We start from the raw sequence: 25,625 nt of genomic DNA, 5'->3' as shown, positions 1-25,625 counted from the left end.
TGGGGACTGAATTTGGTTTCTGGTTTGCTGATCCACGTGTTGTAATTGTTCTAATGTGGGTGCAACTGTTCGCATTTGCAAAGGGCTAGCTCAACTGCATGCATATTATATACCAATGAGCCCCAGTCAGGGACTGAAAATCGAAACCTTTAACTTCTTCCTATTATAAATAAGTGGGGCTGCAGGGAGAGCCTCCTTCCAAACGGGAGATAAAGTGCCTGATTTCTTAAATGATGAAAAGAAGTAGAGAGAGAGAGGATCTAAAAATGGGTTATTTTGGCTGGGTTCGACAGTTAGAACCCTGAAGCTGTATCTGAACTTCTCCTCCTCAATAATTTTACCAACAAAATTTGTCCTAAGTTTGTTTTTAACTTACTTCTATAGTATTTTGCAAATATGTTTTGCAAGGTTCCTGCCAAAGAATTAAAATAAACAAAATATGGGGGAAAGGAGGGCAACATACAATTTAGTTGCTAAGTAGTTGGTTATATTTACCATGGGTTTTGTTAGGGGTGTGTGTGTGTGTGTGTGTGTGTGTGTATTTTTGGATGCAATTTTTTAAAGAGAAGAGTGGGGTTTATAGGCTGCATGGATATGGATATTGGAGGAATAGGTCAAAGCCTCAAATGTGAAATTTGTCTGTGCAGAAGACAAAGCTTTCTCAGCAACTGACTATGAATCTGGAATTCATTCTTTGGTGACATCATGATGACCTCAGCACCTTTAGCTACTGCATTTTGACCTAGCCTGACCACCATGACATCACAGTTTGGGGGGGGAGACAATACCTCCCACCAAAACAAGAAACCATATAACTACTTGCTAGGGGGAGGTGAGAGAAAAATCACTATCTTGTCTATGCTATAATACTGGGAGATGTTCAGAAATCTTGTTGATGAGGGCCATCTGAGACAGAAAGCTGGTAAAAAAGGAGTGCTATGAGCTAGAAAAATTGTTATACGATATCTTCTTTCAGTGTATCCTCTCACTTATGCAGAATGACTCGATCCTGCGTTCTTGGTAGTACTCCCAAAACCAATATACACTCAAGACTTCACTGGGAGTTTTGATTACAAAAAAAGGAATGCAGGATCTGACCCAGTGTCAGTAATTTTGTACACATGTAAACCCAGACTGGAGTTTCCCAGCTCCTGGAGTGCCAGACTCACACCTCTGAAGCTGCAGACTCTAAAATGTGGGACAGTGACCTTCAAAATGAGAGACAATGCACCTTCAAATGAGGAATGCTATAAGAGACATTGGTTTTATTTAAAATAGCCTGGAACTTTCTATAATGAAAATAAATGGTGACTCTGTGTACTAAAGCCATACTTTGTGTATGAAGTTTGAGAGCAGCCCTGGCATCTCCTTGCACAGCACTGCAATGCCCTAGTAACTTGCCAGCCCAGACTGAGCTGAGCTGTTCCCTCTTATACTGAAGTTCCAGTCGGAGCATGCCCAACAGGTGTGAAGGGGCATGGCTACCTCAGCCCATAGCATGGGATTAACCCCCTCCAGCCCAGTGTGGGGCAGGTATTCCCCGTCACGGGACCAAATCAAGAAATTGCCTTGAAAAAAAAAATGATCTCAACAACTCCCATTCTCAAGTACAACAATGTTAACAAACGCACAATGGTCAGTATGTATACAAGCAGCTATGGCCTAGGTGGTGAATTGTTGCAACAACATGGCTCTGAAACCGGTTGCATTTTGCTCTTGCACACTCTCAGAAGCATAAAAATGATATGCGCAAGCATATGAGAACTTTTACAAATCTCTGTGCAAACTTGATTTCTTTACACTGATAAGACAATAAACCACTTGTAACATTCATTAATGGAAAAGACCTGGATCAAGCACTGCTGAAATGCCATCTGTTGCTAAGGTTAATGAGATTTAACCCAATAGCTAAGTGTTTTCTGGGAAAAATTTGGTAGTAGCAGACACTCAGTCATGGAGCCCAGTATCACATTCAACTGCCCATGAGCTCGAAGATGACGTAGAAGCATACATGGGTGCTGTGAACACATATAGGCCAGTGTCAGAAGAGAGACTACTCAAGCTACAAAAAGCAATCTTGACAGACTTACAACTTCAGGAAGTTCTAAGTTACATTAGGGGCAGCTGACTCAAGTATCTAAAAGAAACTAAGGAAGTAACAGGAGACTACTTTGCAGTGCGTGTACAAGTAAGTGAGTCAAGTGGACTCAAAATTAAAGGGAATTGCAATTCCAAATGAAATAAAACGAGAAATCCTAAACCTCATCCATGAAGGACATCGAGGAATAACTAAATGTTGTGAACGGGCCAACCAGTCAGTGTGATGGCTGGGCATCAGCAAGGACTTAAAGAATAAAGCATCTGTATGTGAACACTGGAGAACTAACAGACCAACGTGACACAAAGAACCTTTAATAACACGACCTTTACCAGGCAGATGTTGGAAGAGACTAGCTGCAGATTTATGCAAATTCAGAGGACGTCATTACCTGGTCATCATGGAATATTTTTTCCATGTATATAGAAAGAATATACTTGAAAGGCATACCACGTCACCGTGTTATCGAGAAACTGAAGTTCGCTTTTGCTCACTTTGGTATTCCAGAGCAACTAGTGATGGACAACAAACCACAATTCACTGCAGCAGAATTTAAGTTGTTCCAAACAAAATATAATTTTGATCCTATTACTAGCAGCCTACATTATCCACAAGCAGATAGAAAGGCTGAGAGATCTGTGTAGACAGCCAAGACAATCCTACAGCAGGAAGAGCCATTCCTTGCTCGAGAGTAGCCAGATTGGATGAAAAGGCCAAAAGAGCTTATGAACACTTTTAGAACAAATGTCACTCAGAGAATTGCTGGGTCTAGAACTTGGTGACTATGTTTATATCAAATTGGATGGAGAAAAAGGATGGACAACTGCATCTGTCATAAAGAAAAAGAATTCAGTACCAAGATCATATGTGATCGAGACTGACAGTGGAGAGTTCAGCATAACCCATCAACGTCTGCAGTTTGTTCCTCAGAAAGAACAATCAACAGAGAAAACCTTACAGATGGTGGATGCAGAAGATGACTCAAAAATTCCAAACCAACCACAGCCACTCATTGCAACTAATGGACAGACAGATGACAAAGTAGTTACGCCTTTGAGTCACATAATTTAGAAAACCAGTATGATTCAGACACACCTAACTGTACTTAAGACAGTGTGATAGTGTAGGACTCTGACCAGGAAGCCAGGAGAGGAGCCTGCCTGACCCAGCATGAGGACACAAGAGGACCCTTTTTGTTTAAGCCAGCCACTGTTCACAGTGCTGCTGCACATGTCCCCAGACTCATTTCTAGCATACAATCTTCTGGGGAAGGTGCCTGGAAGGGAGTTAGGGGTGGTGAAGATTTGAGTGTTAGTAGGTGGAGAATTGGTTGATTTGCTGATGTTTTAATACTTAGTTAACCCCAACTTTTTTCTTCCCCAGATCCTATTTTCCAGCTCCAAATAAAGTCCCCTTTTGTGTTGTTGTTGTTTTTGGGTGTGTCATTCCTTTGCTGGAATGTATTGTTTATTGTGTACTGGGCGTAACTGTAATGCCCTCGTGGCCCAGATGGAGTCTGCTTTGTGGGACGGGTTCTGGCCAAGAACAGGCCCCTGCACGAATGCAGCAGGGAAACTCCCTTCCACCCCAGAGACACTTGTTCTACCCCTTTCCTCTCCCCCCCACCCCCACACACTAAACACACGCACAGTGGAATAGTACCATGAATATAGGAAAGGGAAATATTTATTTATAGAAGGATGAATGGATGAAAAACAAGGGAATATATAGGGGGAGAAGTAAAATGATTACATCCAATACAAAGATCCGGCAGCCCAGTGCTATCACAATATAAAAGGACAGATGTTGAGCACTGCGTCCAGACTCAGTTCAGGAATACTTAGCAGAGTTCCAGTGCAGCAGTGAATCTTGAGTGTTCCTGGTCATCTTCAGCACCAGTAAACTTTCCCCTCTGGTGCCCTCTTCTACCTCTCTCACAGAGCGACAATCCTCCCACTTAACTGGCTACAACCTTTCTCCATATTCTCAGTGTAGTCATAAGCCTCAGTACTCATGGCCCTATACAGTCTGTCTGAGTGACAGCGATATTAGGTGCAGCTCTGCTTTGTCCTTCTGAGGTGATTCCTTACTGGCATGGTGGTCCTCCTGGCTCCCATTCTGGGATGTCCCAAGTCAGCAGTTCTGTCTCTTGCATGCATCAGGCTGGTTCTCAGCTGCTTCGCTATGTGGGGGTCTGCTTGCTGTACAGACACCCACACGTCCCTGTCCTCTTTCAGCTCCCTCTCCCTTGGACAATCAGCACTTCCTCTTCTTGAAACAATAGCACTTCCTCTGCCTCAGGACAAGGTTTTAAAGCAGCCATACTGTCTAAATCTGAAGGGGTTACACAGGTTTTATACCGCTTACCAGCAGAGATAGCATTATTCATTTTCCCAAGGGACAAGGTGAAGAGTCACCTGGGGTGAAGGCACCAGGTGTCAGAAAAAGAACCCAAGACCCAACCCTGGTGAGTAGAGGGGAGAAGCAACTCTTAAGTACAAAGCACCAGGGAGGAGGCTTGAGCCACACCTTGGGGAAGGTGCTACATACACAAATGCCATTTTGTTTTCCTTGCTGTTTTCATAGGTCATTAAATGCAAAGCCGCTGTTGCCTGGGAGCCTAAGAAACCATTTTCCATTGAGGAGGTGGAAGTTGCCCCCCCAAAGGCACATGAAGTTCGCATTAAGGTAGGAAAAAGATGAACTTTGTAAATTACATACTGTAGCGGTGCCAGTTATGTTTGTGCTATAGAAATGTAGGGCTTGATCTTACAAATATTGCCACCAGAGTGGTTGCTATCTGATGAACTCGTATTGAATTATGCAGGCTATTTAAAACTGCTGTGTTGGTTCCAGAATATTAGAGAGACAAGCTGGATGAGGTAATATCTTCTATTGGACCAACTTCTGTTGGTGAAAGACACAAGCTTTCAACTACATGGACCCGAAAAAGAGTAAAGATTTATGGAAGAGTGTGGCGGATGACAAAGGCCATAACTTGCTGTGCAAAAACACTAAAAGTTATGATCTCTGTCTGATAAATAAGCAGTCTTAGGGATCATGTCTTAGGTTTATTATGGTTATACTCACTTATCTGGATACAAAATATATCTTCTCTTCTATATCATATCACACAGGTAAAAGCTGAAAAATTGGTTCCTTACGTATTGAAATATTCTTTGTTTTCCCTACAGATTTTGGCCACAGGGATCTGTCGCTCAGATGACCATGTCATGAGTGGTGCATTAACTGTGGCTTTTCCAATAATTCTTGGCCACGAAGCAGCTGGTATTGTAGAGAGCGTTGGAGAAGGGGTGACTTGTGTGAAACCAGGTATAAGAAAGCATCAAGCACTAACCAATGATAAGTAGTTCTCACCTAGCATTCACATACCCTGCTCCAATATCAAAGACACTAACATGTATGAACACCTTTATTGCAGAGGAAACAAGTAATCCAACATTCAACCTTCACAGGGCCTTGTCAAGGATATTTTGGAGGAGAAATATGTTGTTTAAGTCTTTCTTGCTATACTCCCAAGTGATCTTTCCTATTTCAAAAGTTTTTGCCTGTTCACTTCTATTTATGTGATTATGAAGTGCTCTCCCCTTCCCCAGCATTCAAAAGAGGTGCTTATTTGTATTTCACTCAAAGGGAACCAAATGTGAGCTACCATTTTGAGTTCAGACCCTTGTTAGGGTTTCCGTTCAGCAAGGAATTTTAACGTGCCTAGCTTTGTGCATATAAATAGTCCTATTTATTTCAATGTGACTCCTTTATTAGTCAGGTGCTTAGATAACTTGGGCCCTGATTTAGCAAGGTATCAGACTTTGATAGTACTGAAATTCACACTTTATTTCACACTTGCTTTCTGTGCTAGTGTCACTTGAATACTATCTTAATTCATGTACTTAATTCATCTGCCAGACAAAAGATTTTGTTCCTGTGCCTATTCTCTCAGAGAACACCGTTTCATTGTTTATTGCGTCTTTCACCATATTCTCTGTGCCATAGAGCTGGTAAATATAAAGCCCCAGGAGGAGGTTCTCATCTTCCTCTGCACACTGCAAGATGGGACACCAACGCCTGTACTCTTTTCCCAGTAACTCTGAACTATGAGGAGAGCTGCGCAAAGTGTTTAAGATGAAATATTAAATGAACCAAATCGGTATCTGAATCTTGAACTGAATCCAAACCATTTTTTAAAGATTAAAATATTTACTTACTTCCCCCCACCCCCAGCCCCATGTCTCTCTACCTCCTGGCTATTCTGGCAATGTAAGTGCTTCAGTAATGCAAAAGCATCTTTTCTATTCTTATTGGAATTAGAAAGGACTGGAAATCTTCTGAGCAAGCTTATTCCCATCAGATTTCCAGACCAAATTGCATGGGATACGCTTCAGATAAGCATGCAACTGTTGGACAAGTTTTGGCTGCAAAGAAACACCTTTTCTTTTCTCCTTTTCTTTTGAACCTGGCATAGAGTGTGTGACAATTGTTTGGTCCAGAGAACTGATATAAACATAATACTTTTAATTCTAACTACCATGTAATTTCAATGGGGTCAGGCTGTACTAGGGTGACCAGATGTCCCGATTTTATAGGGACAGTCCCGATTTTTGGGTCTTTTTCTTACATAGGCTCCTATTACCCCCCACCCCCGTCCCGATTTTTCACATTTGCTGTCTGGTCACCCTAGGCTGTACTTTTGGGCAAATAATCAGAACAACTTTTTACTTTGGAATTCTGTTGTTGCTTTGGGTGCACAGACCTTTGGCGTGGCCTGTGAGACAAAGGAAGAAAGGGAAGTGTCTGTGCTAACTGCAGTTCAGAGGGCAGTTGGCAATGAGATCTATCAATCTCCTATTCCATCAGGTTGGAGCAACAAAAACTGGAAGGTTTCTTTCAGCAGTCTTATTACTAAGTCCAGGTCACAGTTCTCTAAAATTGGTTGCTTTCTGCCTTCTCCATCTTCTATTTCCCTAAATCAGCGTTTCTCAAGTGTGGCCACCAGGGGCTTTTCTTGTGGCCACAGCCTCCTGGGCAGTGATTTGGGGGGGGGGCAAAGCAGCTGCCCCTCCATGTTGCTTCTGGATGTGCCACCTTGGTGTTGGTTGCTGGGGCTGCCAGCAGGGGTTGGGCCCTGCCCCACTCTGGAGGCACCTGGGGCACAACCATGGAGGAGCAAGCAACCTGTGAGTTCCCCACCTTCCCAGGGATTGTGGGGCTCGGGCTTCAGCCCTGGTATGATGGAGTGGTAGGCTCCGGCCACAGGGCTTCAGGCTCTGGCCCCGGCCCTGGGCCTCAAGGCCCCATCTCCTGGCTGCAGGGCTACAGCCCCAGGGCTTCAAGCTCCTTCCTGGTGCCCCATCCCTCAGGCTTCAGGCTCTGGCTCCCCACTGCCACCCCTCATCGCCCCTGGCCCCTGCTGCCTATCCATCCATCTCCCCATCCAGGGCTTAATTTGTCCCCAGGATTGCCAGGACTGCGTAAGTCTGCTGTGAAAAGTATTAATATCCCTTTTCACAGCAGAGACTTGTTAGCTAGCTGGGAGGCTGTGAAAAGTGATAGTAACAAACGTACAAAAATCACTTTTCACAGCAGCAGACTTACTAACTAGCAATACATAAATCACAAGGATTTTGATGTGCGTATTTATTTGTTTCTCCTAAAGTTAATTAAGTATTTTAGGAAAAATTGTCAGAGCGGCCACCAGCAAGAGTTGGTGGCCGTACACTGAGACCACCAAAAAATTTGTCGTGAGAACCCCTGCCCTAGATAATATGGCACTAGAAAGCCCCGACAGCTTCCATTTAAAGTTAGGCATTGTGTGGCATGTGTCTATCCAAATAATCCTCTGAAATCTTTCGATGTTTGCCCATTGAGACTGGGTTAGGAAAGGTAGCCGTGGTCTTCCGAAATCCATCATTCTGGGGCAAAGTTTTTATTCTTTTGTCAGACATTGCAGTAAAATAGTGTCTAATCCTAATGTTGTTTGCTGGGGTTCCGTTGTGTGTTTCTCCACCATTGAGCTAGATTTGTGTTATCTTATTAAAGAAAATTAGCAAATTGTTTTAAGAATTCCCATGCCACTCCTGGTCAGCAATTCAGCTACTGGTTCTGACTTGACTTTGCCAGGATTTATAGTACTGTGGTAGTTACAGCTGCATTAAGAATTTAAGGTTTTATTCTGCAGAGGTCTCACATTTCTTTAGTACGAAGGTATGATTATAACTAAGGTCCAAATTTGCATATATCATTGCTTCCATAACAAGGATTCCTAGTAAATGTATTGCACAAGTAAATGCATAGCACAGGGTTTTATTAATTTGATAAAGGCAAATTTGTGCACCAGTCGGAAGCTGTTGAATTGTAATGATTTGACCCAGAGACCCTTTCATCAAGTATCTCTGTTTACTGAGTTGGGAAAGAGAAGACCAAGAATTCAGATCCTCATGTAATGAACTACCCTTATTGATGACTAAGACCATGGGCTCCTAACCTACCAGACAGTTAAGAAAGACCAGCCGAACATTTTTAAGTATTGAAGGCAAATTTGTGGGTCAGTCTGAAGCTGCTGAATTTTAATTTGATTGATCAGAAAGACAAATAGATGTCCTCATCAAATATCCCTGAAGCATAATAGAAGGTTCCCTGAGCTGGAAAAAGAAGAAACCAGGAGTTCTGATCCACATGTAATTAACTACCCTTATTATGGTGCTATGGTAGCATAGATACGGTGATATTAAGAACTTTAATTTTGACAAGGATAGATTTGTGACGCTCTTCTGTTCTTGAATAAGTTTCAGTAAAATAAAAAATGGAGTAGAATCTTAGTTTTATCTTGGATTGTTTGTATTGGTTGTTGAATTTGAAGTTTTGAGAAGTGTATAATACGTTAAAATGGGTGTTTGGGCATTTCTTTCTGGGAGTAGCAAGCAACAGAGGGTCCTGTGGCACCTTTAAGACTAACAGAAGTATTGGGAGCATAAGCTTTCGTGGGTAAGAACCTCACTTCTTCAGATGCGCCACAGGACCCTCTGTTGCTTTTTACAGATTCAGACTAACACGGCTACCCCTCTGATACTTTCTGGGAGTGTCTTCACTATCTACAGTAGTCTGTTTGCTTTCTTCGTTTGTGCTGTGGGTGATTTTTTTTTTCTTCCCCTTTGTAAGCATATTACATAACTACAAGAAAATTTAACAGGCCTGTAAAGTTTGTTTTGGCAAAACAGACTGTAATCAAATAGTCTGTTCCCTTTCCGTGGAATATAAAAACTGTGTACATATCACTCATCAACTGACAAAGGTAATATAAACGATTAATATCTTTATACAGAGATAGATCAACAACAATAAGTCAGAATTAAGGTTGGCAAAAGTAGAGCTCCTGGAAAAGATGTTAACATTTGATTATATTAAAAGTAGCCCATTGAAAAATGCCTTCGTTACATATTTCCAAAATTTTAAGGCATTAGGTTTTTATATGTTAAAAATTCCAGAGACACACATGTAGATTTTGCCCTGTTCGTGTACTCTAGGGTGGGTCTGCAGACATCCCCGCAAAGTAACAGGCGCTCCTGTTTTTGAATCTTCAAAATGCTCTTGTAACGGGTTTCATGGTATAGACAAGAAACATGAAAAATATTTGAATTTCATACCTCCATAAGCGCTAAAATATTAATTATTCTTTGGCGATTGAATGACCGCTGATCACAAAGATTAGTTAACATTTGCATTGCACTTTTTAAGATGTAAAAGTACAATTAATGTTAATGATTAGATCAGGAAGTATGGCAGTAAAACTTGCCACACACCCACCGTGCATTTCATGGTCTTGGGTAGGCTAACTTCTCATATGGGCACATTTCTATCTCATGCATTTTAAAGGCCCCCTTCTGACAAAAGTGGCATGATCATAGCATATTTGCTGTCTCTAGCAGCAGCTCATCAATTAGCTCATCTAAAGATAGTGCCTTTCCTCCTGACTTACTGGAAAGGCAGCCAATATTGTCCAGAATGGTTTTTCTTCAATAATGGCACAGTAAGCTTTAAGATATTCTTTGCTGGTGTTTGCCCAAGAATTTTTGACTTAAACATAATATGAGAGTGAATTGTTTGGTTGCTAATTGAGATTGTCTGGTGAATATATATATATATATATATATTTAGTGGCGATAAACTGTAAATAAATGAATTGGCTTAAATACCCAAAAGCTGGTGCAGAAAGGATGAGTGATTAAATGATCTAAAGAAGTTTGCCTTACAGGAATTTGGTAAAGGAAGAGGTCAATGACCTTTAGAAATTTTGGAATATGCTGCCATGTGTCTGACCAAAGTAAGGAGACAAACTAAAGATGGAACAGGAAATGAGTAGGGAATGTTATAGAAAGGCTATCAAAAGGGAGTATTAGTCTAGGGACTGATCTGTGTGGGTATGTTCATCTTGGTTCCATCAACTCCCTGTACATTGGATGGTAGTGATGGGCAAATAGTCCATTAATCTGATATGTAGAATAGTTGGATGTGGAGGGCCTAGAGTGGAATATCATAGAATCGTAGAACTGGAAGGGACCTCAGGAGGTTTTGTAGTCCAGTTCCCTGCACTCAAGGCAGGACTAAGTATTAGCTACACCGTTCCTGACAGGTGTTTGTCTAACCTGCTCTTAAAAATCTCCAATGATGGAGAGTCCACAACCTGCTTAGGCAATTGATTCCAGTGCTTAGCCATCTTGACACGAAGTTTTTCCTAATGTCCAACCTGAATCGCCCTTGATGCAATTTAAGCCTATTGCTTCTTGTCCTATTCTCAGAGGTTAATGAAAACATTTTTTCTCCCTCCTCCTTGTAACAACCTTTTTATGTACTTGAAAACTGTTATCATGTCCCCTCTCAGTCTTCTCTTCTCCAAACTAAACAAACCCAATTTTTTCAATCTTCCCTCATAGCTCATGTTTTCTAGACCTTTAATCATTTTTGTTGCTCTTCTCTGGACTTTATCCAATTTTTGTCCACCTCTTTCCTGAAATGTGGCGCCCAAAACAGGACACAATACTCCAGTTGAGGCCTAATCAGCGTGGAGTAGAGCGGAAGAATTGCTTCTCGCATCTTGCTTACCACACTCCTGCTAATACATCCCAGAATGATGTTCACTTTTTTTTGCAACAGTGTTACCCTGTTGACACATATTTAGCTTGTGATCGACTATGACCCCCAGATCCCTTTCTGCAGTACTCCTTCCCAGGCAGTCATTTCCGATTGGTATGTGTATATATGTATCCAAAGCCGTCCCGTGGATATGGCGAATCGAGGTGACAGCCCCAGGCCCTGTGCTTTGCGGGGCCCAGCGCTTTGATAAAATCATGAGGCGGGGAGGTGAGGCGGGCGGGTGCGAGCGGGGTGAGAAGGCAGGGCCGGCTCCAGGCACCAGTTTACCAAGCAGGTGCTTGGGGCGGCCACTTCGGAGAGGGGCAGCATGTCCAGCTGTTCAGTGGCAATTCGGCGGACGGTCCCTCATTTCTGCTCGGAGCGAAGGACCTCCTGCAGATCGCGATCGTGGCTTTTTTTGTTTGTTTGCTTGGGGCGGCCAAAACCCAGGGCGGCCCTGTGAGAAGGTGAGCAGTAGGCAGGAGGGAGAGGGGGGAGGCGAGCGGGCAGACAGCAAGGAGGAGAGCGGTGGGGTGAGAAGGCGAGCGGTGGCCATCGGCAGCCCCCTACCAGTGGCTCCCTCTCAGCGCCTGCCGCGGATCAGATGTTTCACAGCATCAGGAGGCGATGGGAGGTGGGGAGGGGAGAAGAGCAAGGATGCAGTGCGCTCGAGGTAGGGGGTGGAACTGGGCAGGGAAGAGGTGTGGCTTGGGTGGAATGGAGGGGAGAAGCATGGCAGGGTGGGGCCTTGGGGGAAGGGGTGGAGTGGGGGCAGAGCCGGGGGGGGGAGGGGGCACCACCTGGCAGATTAGGAACTCGGCACCTATGTCCCAGGCCCTGCACCCAGGGCTGTCCTTAGCCATAGGCAGAATAGGCAGTCGCGTAGGGCACCGCTCTTCCACAGATGGCAAGCAGTGAAGCATGTACTCCCCCCGGCGTGAGGTGAGGCAGACTGGGTGGCTCTGGCAGTATCCTTTGTTTGCCCCCCCCCCATAATGTCCATTCTCCCCGCCCCCATGGAGCACCCCTCTCTCCCTCCTCCCCTTTGGCTGGGTTGGGTGAGGTGCTAGGGAAAGTGTGTGTGTGGGGGGGGGGGGGTTGCGTGCTGCCTCTGAGGACTGAAAGTGAAACTAACTCACTTCCTCTGCAGCTAGCCAGGGTTGGAATGTCACACACAGCTGGCTGGGCTGGGGAAAGGGTGACCAGTGTGAAAAATCAGGACGGGGGTTGGGGTAGGGTGACCAGATGTCCCATTTTTATAGGATATGCATCTGAAGAAGTGGGCTGTAGTCCACGAAATCTTATGCTCTAATTTGTTAGTCTCTAAGGTGCCACAAGTACTCCTGTTCATTTTTATAGGGACAGTCCCAATTTTGGGTTTTTTTTTTCTTACACAGGCTCTTAACCCTCCACCCCCTGTCCTGATTTTTCACACTTGGTGTCTGGTCACCCTAGGTGGGGGTAATTGGTGTCTATATAAGACAAAGCCCCAAATGTCAGGACTGGTCCTATAAAATCAGGACATCTGGATCTGGTCACCCTAGCTGGGGAGCACGTCTCTCACCTGGGCTGGCAGCGATCCATCTCATTCGGGGGGAACTGCGCAGGGCAGGTTGCGCTGCTGTGGCTCCGTGGATGCCCCATCCCTGAAATCAGATGCTGTGCTAACTTCACCATGGTCCGTTGGGCTGGCGGTGGTGCCCACTGCGTGTGATTGGACCTGAGGGCTTGCTGCTGCGGTTACCACTCTGCACCCCAAGAGGTGGATTTGGGAGTCCTGCAGTTTTCCACCTATCTCCTCCTCTACTGCAGCTGTTGGACCAGCAGGCTGGGGGTGAGCCAAGCATGAAAGCAGTACGGTGTTGCCATTTAGATTAGGGTTACCATCCGTCCGTATTTCCCTGGACATGTCCGGCTTTTGCGTCTCTAAATAGCCGTCCAGGAGGAATTGGTAACAAGGTTAAAATGTCCGGGGGTTCCTCCCTCGCCTCCCTTCCATGCAGAGTGTGGCTGCTGATTGGGCGGCTAGGCCGATTGACACACTCCCATTGGCCTCCAGCAGCCAGAGCCCTCTCTCTGTTTTGCAAACACGTGGAGCCAGAATGGTAAGGGGAGTCGGGGGGGAGTGTTGGATGGGTCCCCAGCCTCCACCTGCCATCCCCCTGTCTGCCTCTCCGGTGTCTGTGTGTACTGCCAGAGCCAGCAGCAACTGCTGTCTGCTGCCCCCGGGGTCAGGGGACAAGATTAGCCAAAAATAGAAAATTGTTGTTGACCATTATTATGCTCGTATAGAGAGTGACCATATGTTGTACTAAGATTCTCTTGCTTTTTTTTCCCCAGTGAGTCAGTATAGCTTTTGCCAGCCCAGAAGTTGGGTAGCCAATGTCTTACGTTTTCACAATGTTTTGTCCAACTTTCATAAAGTAAATACATGGTTAATATGAGTTAAAAAGGCCAGGGACACTTCCTTGTGAAGAATCTGTGCAGCAGATCATGCTAAAGCTGTGAAAATGTCAGTTTCTGATGGAACTTTAGAGGCAGTGATTTATCATGTATGTCTTTCCAAACAAAAATAAGGCACCTGACTTCATTCTGGTCACTTTGTGCTTTACCTAGGAGTAAAACTAGGGGTCTATTTTCCCACTGCTTGGAAACCCAGCTTATTGAACTGGATAAGTAACTAACATTAAGACTGATGACCACTATACATTTAAAACTAAAAAGTGGCTTTGTAAAAATGACCTGGGTTTCCAACTCTACTGTGTTCACACTAGCTCAAAGTCACAGACTCACGGCTATATTATATTATTTGCTTCATTCAGTCAATAAATCAGATTTTTTTTCTATAGCGCCACTTCTTTAGTGATAGTCCACCAGCATTACAGTGTGCTTAATTAAGTTAAACTGTTTTTAATAAAGTGCATGTGGCAAGTTTTCCAATACTGTAAGCTTATGTTTGTGTTGCTAAGAGCAAGTCAGGCATGGGGGCACCAGTTTAATAATCCCACCTAGGGATGGCCCAGTATGTATGGGGTATCATTCAACTCTGACTGTCTCAGAGCTTCAGAGAATGTCCAAAGGGCCTGTTGCCCCATCTCTTCTTGGGCTGCAATAATGGTGGAACAGTTGATATTATTATAATATTTATAAGAATGGGTTTCAAATGTAGTGGACTGCATGGGAGAAGGCAGAGAGAATCAAAGAGCTGGTAAACTCACTCACATGCAAATTCTCCTCCTGTGATCTTCGGGGGAGTTGCTTACCTGTCTGCATCCCCATGTTGCAGCAGCATGACTAGATATGGGGCAGAGACTCAAGACACAAGAGTGCCTGTTAATGCAGGTCTTTTGTATGGAGTTACAAAAATGACAAAATGCTGGCTTCCTGGATATCCCCAAACGTGTATTTAGTGCTCCAGTAAAGGGTTTTCATTTTAATCAAAACAACAAATTAATTTTTTTTTATTGTTAGCAGCTAGACTTTATGATTCATGTTAATGTTCTATTGTAACTTTGCTTTAATAAAAAGGTTTTCAACAACAACAATTACGAACAGGCAACAAAGCTTTGTCACATACCGTGTCTCCAGCACATCCACAGTAGCTGATAAATACCATCTGTTGGAATTTCCAGTGAAGACTTGCAGCCTTAATTATTATCCTAAGTAATATGCAAGACAGCAGTTGTCAAAATTGATGCAGTTGCTCCTCCGGAGAAAGTGTGTTTAAAGGACAAGCTCTGTTGTTGGGATAGTGCTGTTTATTTGTGTGGGTCTAGTAAAGAGGGCATCAGCCTGAGAGTCAGGAGAACTGGCTTTGCTGCTGACATGCTGTTTGACCATGGCCAAGAAGGCACTTTGAGTTCTACAGATGAAAAGCTATATACAAAAGCTAAGTAGTATTATCGCATGTTGGTTTGTTAGATAAATAAATAAAAACTATCTTATGGCTCATTTTTAGGAGTAAATAATCTTGCATTTACTGAATTACAAAAAGGTTTCCTTTCATTTATCTTAAATAAATAAAGGCCTTCTATGAAATCATTGGTTCTTCTGTGGCAACAGCTTTCATGCTGCAAAAATGGGCCCAGTTCAGGTTTCTTTTTTGGCTATACTGAATCCAAATCCCATGAGTATCTGATTTTTACAGCTGGCCCTCATGTCAAGTTATCACTGGTTTACTCCCACTGTAACAACCACTGTTAAAAAATATTTTACACTTTTATTAAACACACACACCAGCAATCAGGCTATGGGGGGGGGGGGGGGGGGGGTGTCAAACTTTCTTAAACTTCTTTTTGGCATGTTTTTTCCACCAGGCTCATAGTTTGTTCTCTCACAAACTCTGAAGTTATAGTTTTTGATTTCAAAACATCTCTGACCATGAGATTTTTTTTTTTTTGGTACATCTTTAAACATTAGTTCTAAGTTGTCACACACAAAATTTGGAGGGACCCAGGTTAAAATGAATTGAAGTGTAGAATAAATTGATAGAACTTTTATCACCAATTTCAATGCCAACACTGGCTCCCCCCCCATTTTTCATTACTTCCAATGTATTTAAAAGATATTGAGGTTCTGACCATCTAAAGTTCATTTGCAGACATTCGAACATTTGAATTTGTTTAAAACTGTACCTTTTGATAAAATCAAGGATTTGAACTACTGCAGGCAGCTGTATATCTCCATTCATTCCTCATCAGAGGTAATTTTAACTTTTTTTTGGTAAGTGGACTTGTGATGTTCCAGTAAGTATTTAAGAAAGAGGTACAGAGCTTTGGAAAGCAATTAAATTAAAATGTGCTTCATTTAGCATTATTACAATGTTTCTTTCTTTCTATCAAACGCTGTATTTTTATAAAGATTGTTATCTGTTACCACTTGCAGCAAAGTTTCTTGCTCAGAAAATGTACCTAATTATTCTATGGGTCAAGAAACTTGTGAAAGCTGGCAATGAGGGATATATCATGTTTATTATGTCTAGGGCCAGCTTTAGCCTCATAATAAGAGACAACCCTCCAAACAGAACACACTAGGGAATGCATGAATCCTGACACTAACCTATGCCCCCCCCCCCCCTTTGGAAAAAAAACATTCTTTGCTCACAATTAAAGTCCCCCTCAATAGGCAACACTGCATGAGTGGACAAGAAACCTTTAGCACTACAAGGGTGGGCAGCCAATCTGTAAGAAAGAAAATAATTGGTCTTTTTGTAACTCAAAGCAAAGCACTGGACAACAATGAAATGCCCTCAGTTGTGTGAAGCTATTCCACAAACAAAGTTTTTCTTTAAGAGAAGAACATTTAAAAAAGGTTCCCAAAAAGCAGCAGAACTGAGGCTCTGTAGTAACTAGTCCCAGTGGCGAGTGGCTGCCGCCCCCGCCGCATTCAGCGGAGCAGGGCCCCCGCGAGCTGCAGGCCGACCCCCGGCATCGCGGCGCTCTCGCGTTGGGGGAGTGGTACCGGTACCTTCCCTGACGTGCAGCAAACGCCGGAGTCACGGGGCCCGGGAGCTCTCGGCGGCCCGACCCGGCAGCGAGACACGTGCCGCTCCGGCTTCTTCCTTGCTCTGGATGCTGGAGCAGCCGCCGCTCTCTCGCGCGGGAGCCGCTTCCGGCTTTGTACCCCCGCCCGCGCCTCCCCATTGGGTAGGCAGGCGACCAATGGGACGCTGTTCCCAAATGCGCATGCGCCGGTCAGACCGGCTGGTTGATGTGCGGGGCCTGTGACGTCACGTTCCGCGACCCTCCTGATGAGCCTCTGCTCCCCCCGGGCCATTGGTTTGTGCCAGCTGCTGCCCCCGGCTCGCTGAGCTGCATTACAGGAGCAACCCGGAGCCAAGCACTGCAGGGACACAGAACAAAAAGACAATATCCCGCCCCTAAAGGGAACTGTGACACGAGAGAGAACCAGAATGGTCATAGCAAACTCAGGAGGTTTCTGTAACCCCTCTGCACCCCCCTTGCCAGTTGCCATTAACATACTCTTGTGTCACGGATACCAGACCCGTGGCAATGATTCAATGCAGGGATTTAGAGTAGCAGCCGTGTTAGTCTGTATCCGCAAAAAGAAGAACAGGAGGACTTGTGGCACCTTAGAGACTAACAAATTTATTAGAGCATAAGCTTTCGTGGACTACAGCCCACTTCTTCGGATGCATAACAGGAGCATCCGAAGAAGTGGGCTGTAGTCCACGAAAGCTTATGCTCTAATAAATTTGTTAGTCTCTAAGGTGCCACAAGTCCTCCTGTTCTTCTTAATGCAGGGATTTGTGACTAGCCACTGAGCCCTTTGTTGACCCATCAAACAAGTAACCCATTGGCCCCAGGAGGGGGGATTGCGGAAGCCCTGGGATGGCTCTGTGTTGTAACCGAAAGGCGGGCAGAACTGAACGCCCGGGCGACGCTAAGCAGGTAAGCTACATGTTGCGATAGTGCCGCTTGGCCTGTGACATAAGCAGATAGGTCACTTGTCAAAAATCCAAATACATTTCTATTTTGCCCCGGTACAAACTACAGAGGTACCTTCTGGGGTCAGTACCTGGAATGCTAATATCCAAAACAAGGAGAATGAATGGCATAGAACAAGTGACTCCTGAGGGCGTTCTGCACCAAAAGAATAAAAATTCTGTACACGGTATTTTAAAATTCTGCAAATTTTATTTGTCAAATAAATGTGGAAGCTCCAGCATGGCATTGGGGAGCACAGGCCACCGGCTTCACAGAAGTGGGAGATCACTGTGCAGCTCCCCCCGGGACTCAGCAGTGAGGCTGCACCCAACCCTGACACAGCGCAAGGACAGGGCCTGGCCCAGAAACAGCCCAGGGCCCTGCCCCTCCTTGCTAGGTGCACCAGCCGTGGGCAGGCAGGCTCAGCAAGGCAGGATCTAAGTCTAGAGCAACTTAGTGTGTGGGGATCCAGGTGAGGGTTGAGAGGGCTCTGGGTGGGGCAATCTGGGTGCAGGCAGCTCAGTGGGAGATCTGACTGCAGAGGGAGGACTTGAATCCACTGGGGCTTGTTGGAGGGTTCTGGGTGCAACGGTAATGGGACTCTGTGGGGGGTGGGGGGCGGAGTGTCCAGGTGAATGTGGTTGGGGCTCAGTGGAAGGGGGAGTCCTGGGGGGAGATAGAGCTCAGCAGGGGGGGTCTGAGTGTGGGGGGAATCAGTGGAGGGGTAAGGGGCTCGTCAGGGGGGTTCTGGGTGTGGGGGGTGAGGCTTGGCGGGAGGGTCTGAGTATGAGGGGGTCTGGATGCATGGGGTTGGGCAGATGGGGGAGCAGCTCCCTCTACAATGATCCCTCCCCCTGCAGCTGAAGAGCGATGGGTGCAGGAAATGTGTGTGTGTGTGTGGGGGGGGGGGGGGGGATGTGCATGCAGCGCTTCCTACAGCCGGGGGAGAAATCTGGGGGTGGGTCTGACACAACCCCGGATGCCGTGCAGGGGAAGAGGAAGTCCCGTCCTCCCCAGCCCAGATGGCACTAGCAGCTGAGTCCGGCACGTTAGGAGCTACCAGCAAGGTCTTCCCCAGTCCCGCCCCCTGCCCCACAATGATTTACCTCTCTGCCGGCTGTCCTGGACACCAAAACGTACTGCTGGGGAAGGTTGCGTGACCGCTCTCGTGGCTTCCTTATCAAAAAGTCATTTTTCTGTGGGGAAGCAAAGAAATTTGCGTGGGATGTAAATTCTGCGCACACGCAGTGGTGCGGAATTCCCCCAGGAGTACCAAGTGGAAGAACTGGAACCAACTGATGGGCTGGATTTTAGTGACATGTGAAGAGTTTTATAATTTGTAAACTCATCCTAGGAATACACTACCTCCCCTGCAACGTGGGGCGCCTCACAATGCCTTGCTGCTGTGGCTCCCGAGCAGGGCCGCTCACAAACAGCCAAACGACTTGCAGGTCACGCCCTGAATGTCTGCGTATCGCCACGGCCCTGGTCCGGCAATTCTGACCCCGGCGGCTTGTTAGCAAACACCGGCCATGCTCTGGCTTCCGGCAGCCTCGATCGCTACGTGCGCGGTGATCCCGACGCGCTCCCGGTCTTCCCCGCAGAAATGTCTGTTCCGCACTGTCCAGATATATTCGGTCCATTGCCTCTGTGAGGGCATCGAGCTACACCACCTTAAATGGAGTTCCCCACACGATTCACAACGCTGGATGATTTGCTATTAAAGAACAAAACAAGTTCATTTAACTACAAAGAGAGTTTTTTTAAAAGTACAAGTTATAGTCAGAAATGGTTACAAGACAAACATAAAACGCTTCCTAGTACGCAACTTAAACTAGACGTGATTCAAGGTGAAATCATTAACGCAGATTTCCATGAGCATTGCTGACCAAATTACAGGGCCGGAACTGCTCCCGAGGTCCAATGGCTGTTTTCTTTTGTCCGCTTAAGTGAAAGAGAGAGATGGACAAGAAGAGATAACTTGGGATGTTTTTGCCCCTCTTTTATAGCTCAGTCACCCTTTGGAAACCATGTTCCTGAGCATGGCCCCTAGTTAAAAGCTCTTTCCAGCTGAGAGCAAGGAGACACACAGTTTGGTGTGGAAGAGGTTTCGTACTGTCGTTTGCTAAGATCGGATCTGTGTGTTCCTGCCCTGCTTCCTTGCCAAAGAATGACCACTTGATCAGGGCCGGATTAACTCTCCTGTGGGCTTGGGGCTGTTAGATTTTGTGGGGCCTCTGAGGGCTTGGGGTGGGAGAGTGGGCTCAGGGCTGGGGCAAGGGATTAGGATGCAGCTGCATCCGGGAAGCGCATACCTCAGGCAGCTCCTGGGGTCCCCGGCCAATGGGAGCTGCGGAGCCAGCGCTGGGGGCAGCACACAGAGATTCCCTGAATGCCCCTCGCCTAGGTGCTGCAGGGGCACATTGGCGAGCTGGCGCTCGCAGCTCCAGGCCCCGGGGGGAGGGGGGGGCGCGCGGAGGCTCGGGGACTGGCGTCCGGCCAGCGGCGCAGAGACTTGCCGCGGGCCAGATGAAAAGAAGCAGTGGGCCGCATCAGGCCGGCAGGCCTGCGGGGCCCCGGGCTGCACCCCCTAAAGCCCCTGCATTAATCCGGCACTGCACTTGATAGGTGATGATACCTGCCTGGGGTATCAACTTGTCTTTTGTGTTTCAGAAACAGGTTTGCCCACTGCCCAGACGTGTCTGGTAAACAAGTATTGATTTTGGCTTATGTTGCTACATACATTTTACCATGATATTATTGACCAGCAAGTTTTACTTCTCACATGGTACCCCAAGCAGGCCTATTCTGTACAAAGATTTTTACAATAGTGTGTCGGATGTGAATACAGGGGTGCGTTCTGTCACGGTATCTTATTGAACTTTTCTTCCTGGACTATGCCATTATTGACTTTCCGCAATAAACCTGACTGATATTGGTTATTTGAGCCCTTCTATATATTTCATAACAAACCAACGCATAGCCAAGCACTCGATGCTATAATTTATCGACACTGCCCACCAGCCACATAGGCGGTTAATTACAGGCGGGTTCCTTCTTTAAAAATCTCATCATAGATAGACCAGACCCTGGCACCTCTTAAAGAAGCTGGCCACCCTGGGACATTGGCCTTAAATGGTTGGTACATTCACTGCTTAAATGGTTGCTCCTTCCCACTCTCTTGCCCTTAAGTAAAGGCCACCCTCTCCTCTGGCATTTGATACCGCTTTGACTGGAAGGAGATATGCTTTGGTCTCAGCATCTCTCTTCACGCAGAATTATTTCTGTGAATTAAAAAACACCCCCAAAACCTTGGAAATACCGACGGGTTACAAACATATTGTGACAATTCAGCAAAGGGCCCTGGTCCCTGAATGGCTCATGGAGAGACTTGGCTATACAGTGGTCAATGGTGCTCTGATCAGACCCCTGTAAAACCAGAATGACCCAATGGGGAGAGACAGGGTAGGGGGATATCAAGATCAAAATCCAGTCTGAAGTGGAGTCGGCGGGATTACACAGACGGAATCAAAAGCAGAATCCAGCCCAGAGTCAAACAGCTGCTGGGCTTTCTGAGGGAGCGACCCCTCACTGCTCCCTTTAACCCTTTCTGCTCTAGTGACTCCAGCAGTAATACTATCCAGGTGAGCTGTGCTCTTCTGGTGATGTGACTCCTACTGCCCTGGAACTGTAGGGTGCTGATCGGCGGCTTGGGATCATTGTTGTGTGGGCTACAGTAGTGCTGACCAAAATCAGGGCTCACTTATGGCATGGGCATTATTAGCAGTATTATGGTAGCACATAGAAGCCCAAAACCAAGGAGGAAACCCTATGATACGCACGTTAGCAGCAGCACATTACAGTAGCACCTGGGAGGAAAGGCGGGCCATTATGAAGTGCACATTAGCAGCAGCACTACGATAGGGCCCACGGGCTCCCCTTTCTATAGTGCCTGGGGGAACCCCCTGTATGGGAGCACCTGTCCCAGAACCAAGTGCACATTATCCAGGGATGTGCCCAGAAATTTAACTGTGACCCCTTTTGCTGGGGCACTGTGTCCCCACCGCTCTGGCAGAAGCATGCTCTTCCCCCCGGCCCCAGCTCCAACAGGAGCTCGCTCTCCCCACCACCGCAACCGCAGGGCTGGAGGAGTTCAGTGTCCCTGACAATTATTGGGGAGGGGGCGTGCCTCTGACTTGTCCCCCCTTTTGCACACCCCGACATTATCATACCACCTGGGAGGTGCCCCAGTATGAAGTAGACATTATCGGCAGCATTACAGTAACAGCCTCCCCTTTTTATAGTGCACATTGTCAGCAGCATTATGGTAGCGCCAGGGGGCGGAGGGGACTTATGAGGTACATATGATCAGCAACATTATGGCAACTCCTTTGGCCCCTGTGGTTTGCTGTTACTTGGGACTGTGCTGAACTATTTCTATCTGGCACAATCCGAATTACTCATGGAACCCACAGATTCCCAAGGGAATCACACCACCCAGGCCCTTTCCTTGCTCTGAAACCCAAGCCTGCTTCTCCGGCCCGCCCCATGTCCAAAGGAGCGGTTTCTCTGCTTCCTTCCAGGGGCCTAAGTTCCTTTACTGTCTGTTAACTTTCTGCCCAGAACACAGCCGATCCCTCAGCCTCTGCGTATACAACCGGTCCCAGAGACACCCCTCAGCTTCTGATCAGCTGTGCCATGCGGCCCAGTGTTTCGGGTGGTGGCTCCCCATTGCTCACAGCTATCTCTACACAAAGGGGCATTTAATTGCTCCTTCTGCTTAGCTGGAAAGAAAAGCTCTTCACACACTCGGGTCTGTGATTGTCTATAGATCAAAGAGCCATTCTCACCTTCCAGCATAACAACAGTTAATGCCCACATATTCTGGAATGGGTTTGAATCCTCAGACCTCTGGGATAGGGCGCAGGGGCTGTTTATACAGGGACAACTACAATGCTCAGGGAAACAGCCCATGACTCTTCCAAGAGGAGACTGGAAGAGTTTGGCTTGTTTGGCCTAAAACCAGGGATGTGGTTGCTCCCTGTAAGTACACCAGGGAAGGGAAGGAGCTAGTGAAGCCAACGGGGATAAACTCACCAGGGCTCAGCTGAGGCTGGAAATGAGAAGACTGTTCCCACCCACCAGCAGATGTGGGGAGGGTCTGGAAAACCCCAAACTAGCTGCAAGCTAGAGCAGTTTCTGAAGAGGATTCTCTGTCATAGCCCTTCCTATAGGAGGGAAGCCGGCCTAGATCCAGCCCTTAAATAAACTACCCACTGATCAGCTGCAGGTGGTGACACTCCCTGTCCACCTGGAGATCAGCCTGGCTCCTCCTCCTACTAGGGCATCCACAGCTGATGATGACTGTGCTGTCAGCCCTTACAATGAGCTGCCCTGGGTCTCTGCTGACAGCTCAAGGTTCTCATAGATCCCAAAGCCCGAAGGGATCCCTGTGATCAACTCATCTGTCCCCCCTGTCTGACCCAGGCCCTGAATTAATCCCTGCTTGAACCAGAGCAGCTCTCTTAGGAAAACATCCCATCTTGATTTAAACCTGGCCAGAGCTGGATAATGCACCGCAGCTCATGGGGGGAGCTGTAAACCAGGATCTGTGTTCTATCCCCAGCACTGGGAGGGGATTGGGGTCTAGCGGGGGGCTAGAAGCCAGGACTCCCAGGGCCTGGACAGGGGCTGGAGGTGGATGGAGGGGAAGAGGGGCTTTAGCACAGCCCAGGCTCTTCTCTCCCCTTAATGTCCTGGATCTGCCAGTCAAAAGGACCCAAGTCCCAGCTGCCTACTCAGCAATGAGCCAAATCGCTGTTCTCCTGTACCCTCCCTGCCTGGGCATTGAACCACAAGACCCTCTCCCGCTTGCCTGAGGCCCTCCCTCCTATAACACTCTCCCACCCTGCTCCTGTTCTTGCTCAGGATGCACCTTGCCCGGGCCGCCTTCAAGGTCTGCGCCTTCAATGGGCACAGCTTTGGAGAGACCAAGTGGCCAATGTGCGGGTGATAAGGGCACCGATTGAGGCGCTTGCTGTGGGGGTGGTTCTGAGACTGACCTGGCTCCACAGGGGGTTTTTAGGGACCCGCCTGGCTTAGGAGGGATGGGGGTTGGGTCTGTCATGGGCTCTGCCTGGGGAGCAGGCACTGATGAAGCCAGCGTGGCGCCTGGCTGCCCACGCCCCTCTGCTCAGCGTGCATCTCTGCAGATCCTGGTGCTCTGTGACATTGCCATGGTGCAGCAGGTTCGAGACAACACAGGAGACGCTGTCCTGGCCCTAGCGAAGGAACTCACCGGGTACCGGGCCCAGCCAGGATGCCCGGGTTCTATCCCTGGTTCTCAAAGGGGGAATGGGTCTAGTGGGCTAGAGAGCAGGGGAGCTGGGTGCTATCCCTGGCTCAGGTGGGGAAAGGCAGGGGGTGAATGAGGTGATGTTCACAGCTCTTTCCCTGGGCAGGTACAACCTGTGCCATCGCTATGCCCAGTTGGGGAGCCAGAGACTTGGGCACGGGATCTACAAGGAGCCGGTCATCTGTGTGTATCAGTAAATTCCCTCCAAAGCACCCCTCAGTGTCAGGTCCCCATGTCACTTTCCTCACCCCCTTGAGCCAACCAGTCCCCCTGCTTGGGGTCTGGATTGGATCTGGCATCCCCCTACAGAGGAGAGGCCCCGTGTCCCATTTCCCCCCCACACACACTCCCGAGCCAACCAGTCTGCCTCCCTGCCCTGGGGCCGGATCGGAGCTAGCACTCCTGGAAAGGTCATGCTCTCGGCTGGCTGTGACCCTGCTCTCCTGGAAGGTCAGACATGATGTCAGTCACTAATTGGTGCCAGTTTGGGTATGAGGAGACTGAAGAAGCTGGGGACTTTGCCAGGGGGCTCTTTGCTGCCAGATTCCAGGCTTCCAGCACAAGTGGTTCCCCCAGTGACCTCTCTGCTGCCCTCCTCAGTGCCCCCTGGTGCCTCTGCTGCTCCCCCACCCCCTCACCCCACCCCACCCTGCAATGCCCCAGTGCACTCTCCTTTCCCCAGACCCCTTCCACACTTAACTACTTCTCCTCCCAGTACCTCCAAACCCAAGGTGCCCCTCCACCTCTATAACCCCCTCACCCTCTTTCTCCTCCACTCCGCCAAGTCCCTCATGCTCCTTAATCCCCCATGGCCCCTTTCCCCTCCACCCTTTGTGACCCTTCCCACGCCCTCTTTCCTATGATCTCTCTGACCCCCTCCTCCCCATGTTCCCCCAGGCCCTACAGGGATGGAATGGGATCCAGGCATCCGGAAGGACGCCCGTAATGGCAGAACCACAGTGCTGCTAGGCCCGGGGTGGGGGTGGGGGTGCAGCAAGGGAAACAGACCCAGCCACCCAGGTGTCCAAGGCAGCTCTCCTGGGAGAGGGACAACAGTGCTGTCAGCCCCATGGGGAGGGAATGTGACCGAGACATCCAGGACAGCTCCACAGGAGCTCTGTAGTGCCTGGAGAAGGGGGGAGGGAATGGGACCCAGATGACTCCTTTAGGGGCTCTGCAGCTCCCAGCCCCTGGGAGTGGGGGTTGTAGGGAATGGGACCCATGCATCCAGGCTCCCGTCTCTGTGTCCTGCAGAACATGATGGTGCTGAGGGACCCGAATGGGGGTGGGGCCTGCATCCCAACTGGATGTGCAGAGATCCTGGTTTCTCCTGGCTGATCAGGGATGGTGCTGACACCACGATAAGAGTCCTGACCCACTGCAGCTATAACAGGTAGCTGGGGGCCAGCACAGGGACAGGGGCGCAGTCCCAAGGGAGGGCCGGAGGACTGGGGGAGTGAGCACAGGGCGGGGAGGAGTGGGGGTCTCAGCCTGGGTGAGGGAGGGCAGAGAACTGGATCAGAGTACACCAATGTGGGGAGAACTGACTCCAAGCTGGAGGAGGGGCTCCCCAGGGTGG

The 25,625-nt window shown here is 47.6% G+C and overlaps 1 protein-coding gene and 1 long non-coding RNA gene across 5 annotated transcripts in view; one reads left to right on the top strand and one right to left on the bottom strand.

Moving 5' to 3' along the window:
- LOC135983610 (alcohol dehydrogenase 1-like) overlaps positions 1–8,929 on the top strand; it is a 28,106-nt gene extending 19,177 nt beyond the window's left edge. For all 4 annotated transcript variants that reach the window (XR_010601320.1, XR_010601319.1, XM_065596310.1 and 1 more), the window contains 2 exons: positions 4,685–4,786; positions 5,293–8,929. Coding sequence is in view for 2 of the 4 variants with exons in the window: in XM_065596310.1 (XP_065452382.1) it covers positions 4,685–4,786; positions 5,293–5,469 (279 nt within the window). In the remaining 2 variants the exon portion in view is untranslated. The remainder of the gene's footprint in view (positions 1–4,684; positions 4,787–5,292) is intronic.
- An 8,952-nt stretch (positions 8,930–17,881) lies between these two features.
- LOC122173457 (uncharacterized) overlaps positions 17,882–25,625 on the bottom strand; it is a 59,001-nt gene continuing 51,257 nt past the window's right edge. The window contains exon 3 of the long non-coding RNA XR_010601323.1: positions 17,882–19,408. This is a non-coding gene — a long non-coding RNA (uncharacterized LOC122173457). The remainder of the gene's footprint in view (positions 19,409–25,625) is intronic.

The sequence above is a fragment of the Chrysemys picta genome, chromosome 5, assembly GCF_011386835.1.
Source record: "Chrysemys picta bellii isolate R12L10 chromosome 5, ASM1138683v2, whole genome shotgun sequence".
Classification (NCBI taxonomy): Eukaryota; Metazoa; Chordata; order Testudines; family Emydidae; genus Chrysemys; species Chrysemys picta.
The sequence above is the reverse complement of the archived record's forward strand: the minus strand, read 5'-3'. Positions and strand labels throughout refer to the sequence as shown.